The sequence below is a fragment of the Odocoileus virginianus genome, chromosome 28 (assembly GCF_023699985.2).
Source record: "Odocoileus virginianus isolate 20LAN1187 ecotype Illinois chromosome 28, Ovbor_1.2, whole genome shotgun sequence".
NCBI lineage: Eukaryota > Metazoa > Chordata > Mammalia > Artiodactyla > Cervidae > Odocoileus > Odocoileus virginianus.
Window position 1 is genome coordinate 43,340,491 of NC_069701.1, and position 2,261 is coordinate 43,342,751.

The 2,261-nt window shown below is 70.1% G+C and overlaps 1 protein-coding gene across 1 annotated transcript; it reads right to left on the reverse strand.

Annotated features, from left to right (window-relative positions):
* Nucleotides 1-600: 600 nt before the first annotated feature.
* Nucleotides 601-1,694, reverse strand: TNNI2 (troponin I2, fast skeletal type). Its single transcript, XM_070457111.1, has 5 exons — nt 1,584-1,694; nt 1,362-1,490; nt 1,140-1,229; nt 881-1,057; nt 601-790 (listed from the first exon to the last, which is right to left on the reverse strand). The coding sequence occupies exons 2-5, from the start codon at nt 1,482-1,484 to the stop codon at nt 695-697; spliced, it is 486 nt and encodes a 161-aa protein (XP_070313212.1). The 5' UTR covers nt 1,485-1,490; nt 1,584-1,694; the 3' UTR covers nt 601-694.
* Nucleotides 1,695-2,261: the final 567 nt, after the last annotated feature.

Here is a 2,261-nt window from a genome sequence, read left to right on the forward strand (position 1 = left end):
CATGCCAGGGACATTGTCCCCTGAAGGGGTGGCCAGGGCCAGGGGCAGGCAGGAAGGAGGGCCAGGCCTCCCCACTCCGCTGGGCCTAGAGTGGGGCTGCCAGTCTCCGGGGAGAGACAGACCGCAGCCCCTTGAAGCCCCCAGGAGTCTGGTCCAGGACCACCCCCCAAGCCCGTCTGGGTGCCTGGGGTCTGGGGAGGGGCGGCTGGGAGGAACGGGCTGCCTGCGAGGGGAGGGAGGCCCCCCAGGCCTCTGCGTGGGCTGGGGCCTCAAGGACAGTGAGTGTCTCTGGGCCTCGAGGGGACCTCTGTGACAACAGCGACAACAGCCGCACGGTCATCTCAGGGTGTTGCTCTGAAACGGCCCCGGCCACCTGTGTCCAGGCCTGGGGGTCTGACTGCCAATGCCACCCAGCTGCCCCAGCGGGTGGGCAGGGAGGAGGGCCCCTGGCCTGGAGACCACCCCCCAGGACAGCCGGGACCCCCAAAGCCTGCTTGTGGCTCCCCCACACCAAGCCCAGGCACAGGCTCAGGGCCTTCCCAGGGCTGCCTGTGGACAGAGGCTGGGGCGGCGCAGGACCAGTGCAGGAGGGAGCAGACATGGGGATTGGAATCCTTTATTGACAGGTGCCAAGCCGGCCTCGGGGGGCCCCCGAGGTTCCAGGGGTGCTGGGCGGTGGCCGGGGGTGAGGGGCCTAGGACTCGGTCTCGAACATCTTCTTGCGGCCCTCCATGCCCGACTTCTCCTCGATGTTCTTCCTCCAGTCGCCCACGTCCCGCAGGTCGCGCTCCTGCAGGGAGGAGGACAGGGCTCAGGCCGGCGCCCCGCCACCCTGGCCCCCCACGCCCGGCCCCGCAGGCGGGCCCCGGGGACAGCCTACCTTCTCTGTGTCCTCCTTCTTGACCTGCTTGAGGTTGGCCCGCAGGTCCATGCACACCTTGTGTTTGGAGCCCAGCAGAGCCTTCAGCATGGCGTCGGCCGACATGCGCACGCGGCGCAGCGGGGGCCTCTTGAACTTGCCCCTCAGGTCGAACAGCTTCTGGTTCATGTCCTCCAGCTGCAGGGCGGGCGGCAAGGCTGGGTCCCGCCGTCAGGGCAGCCCCGCGCGCCCCGGGCCCCACACGCCCCCCGCGTCTCACCTCCTTGGTGCTCTTCTGCACCTTCACCTCCATGTCGTATTTCTCCTCCTCGGCCGCGTCGATCTTGGCGTGCAGCTGTCTGCAGAGCTCCTGGCGGCGGAGACCGCGGTGAGTGGGCGGGTGGGCGACCCCACGCTTGGCCTCCACCCGCCTGACCACCCCGCTCGTCCTCCTGACCCGGGGGAGGCCGGTCCAGGCCAGGGACGGGGCCCACGGGGGTACCTGCACTTCGGACATGGAGCCGGGGAGATGCAGCGGCGGGCAGTGCTCCGACAGGTAGTTCTGCTTCTCCGCCTCCCGGCGGCCCTCCTCCTTCTCCAGCTCCGTGGCCGCGATCTGCAGCATGACGCTCTGGGGGCGGGGGGGGCGGGCAGCGGGTGGTGAGGGGCTGCGGCTGGCCAGGCTGTAGACCCCCCGGGCCGCCCTTCCCGGGCCCGCACCTACCTTCAGGTGCTGCCTGCGGGCCGTGATGGCCCTGTTGCGTTTCTGCAGGGCAGGGGAGAGGAGGTGCAGTCAGGGCTGGCGGGGGGTGCGGGATCCCGGCACCCTGCACCCTTCCCTGCCCGCCCGGCCAGCCAGGGCATCCTGCCCAAGGGACGGCAGGGCCTGGGCCTGGTGGGGGGACATGAGCCCGGGACACGGTGCCACGTGGTGACCCTTTGCCAGGGCGGCCCTTCTGGTTGGAAGGCCTGGGGTCTGGAGAAGAGACTTCGGACGGGGAGGCCGGGAGGAGGGCAGGGGAGACCCTCGGGCCCCGGGGATGGGGGTGGGGAGCAGCCATGAGAAAGAAGAAGCGACTCCCCGGTGACCAGGCCGCAGCCTCACTTCCCCTGGCCCGTGGGAGAGGCCGGCGGGGAGGCAACTTCCTCTGTTTCTCGCTGTCTCGGTGGGTGGGGTGGGGCAGTTTCACCCACAAGGTGACAGACCGTCTCCCTGGGCCTCGGAACTCCAGTTTCAGGCCTGTCCTGACTTGGGGGTCCCATCCCCTCCGTGTTTCACCCCCAAGCCAGTACTCACCTCCTCACTGTCCCAGGAGAGCGGGCGGGGGGTGGGGGAGAGAGAAGAGAGGTTAGGGCCACGGGGCTGTGTGATGGGGCCGGCGGGCACAAGGGGTGGCCAGGT